This window comes from Antrostomus carolinensis, unplaced genomic scaffold (genome assembly GCF_000700745.2).
Source record: "Antrostomus carolinensis isolate BGI_N321 unplaced genomic scaffold, ASM70074v2 scaffold33365, whole genome shotgun sequence".
Classification (NCBI taxonomy): domain Eukaryota; kingdom Metazoa; phylum Chordata; class Aves; order Caprimulgiformes; family Caprimulgidae; genus Antrostomus; species Antrostomus carolinensis.
The window spans coordinates 3,163-3,830 of record NW_010318981.1 but is presented as its reverse complement, the minus strand read 5'-3'; the positions used below and the strand labels follow the sequence as shown (position 1 = coordinate 3,830).

Below are 668 nucleotides of genomic sequence, written 5' to 3'. Positions count from 1 at the left end.
ATGTGTGGGGGGAGATTGGAGAGGGAAGATGACCATGACTGAGAGGACCCAGCTCAGCCCTGCTGTCCCTTTGCAGACCCCCACACTGGAACACTACAGTGGGTACTGTGCCCAGGACCTGCATCCCCTGGTGAGGAGGTTGAATTTCCTGCTCACATACCAACCCTGGGACAAGCTGAAGGCTGTGCGCACCAAGTACTCCCACAAGTGAGTGTCACCTCCTGCCTGTCCCCTCCACACAGGGTGGCACTGCCAGGGTGCACCTCTGGGTGCTGCAGGGAGCTGGGGAGGGCAGCTCTGGTAGGTGGGTGAGCTGAGCTCTAACCCAACGTGGTTTCTTCCAGGGTCTTTTTTGAGGTTGCCAAAGTCACCCCCATGGACATGCTCAAGCTGGAGGAGATCCTGAAGAGCTGCTAGCCCTGGCTCTGTAAATAGCCTGTAAATAGCTGGCTGCTCTCTGGCAGGGGAACAGCATGTACATAAACTATAACAATTTTAGCTGAAGAAGGGGAGGGAGGGAGGGAAGGGAGGGGTGGGGAAAAAAAAAAGAGTCATGTTGAGTTGTTAATAAAATATTGTGTTTGTCTTATGTGTTGGTGGTGTCTTCTGGGAGAGGGGTAGGGGATGGTGGTGGAAATTATACTGTGGTTCCCCTTGCAGAAGGTGAG

General features: G+C 53.7%; 1 protein-coding gene across 1 annotated transcript in view; it reads left to right on the top strand.

Moving 5' to 3' along the window:
* The window catches only part of LOC104525849 (G2/mitotic-specific cyclin-B3), a 3,642-nt gene extending 3,225 nt beyond the window's left edge, over positions 1 to 417 (top strand). Inside the window, exons 10-11 of the mRNA XM_010169114.1 lie at positions 77 to 207; positions 345 to 417. Of these exons, the coding sequence (XP_010167416.1) occupies positions 77 to 207; positions 345 to 417 (204 nt within the window). The remainder of the gene's footprint in view (positions 1 to 76; positions 208 to 344) is intronic.
* Positions 418 to 668: the final 251 nt, after the last annotated feature.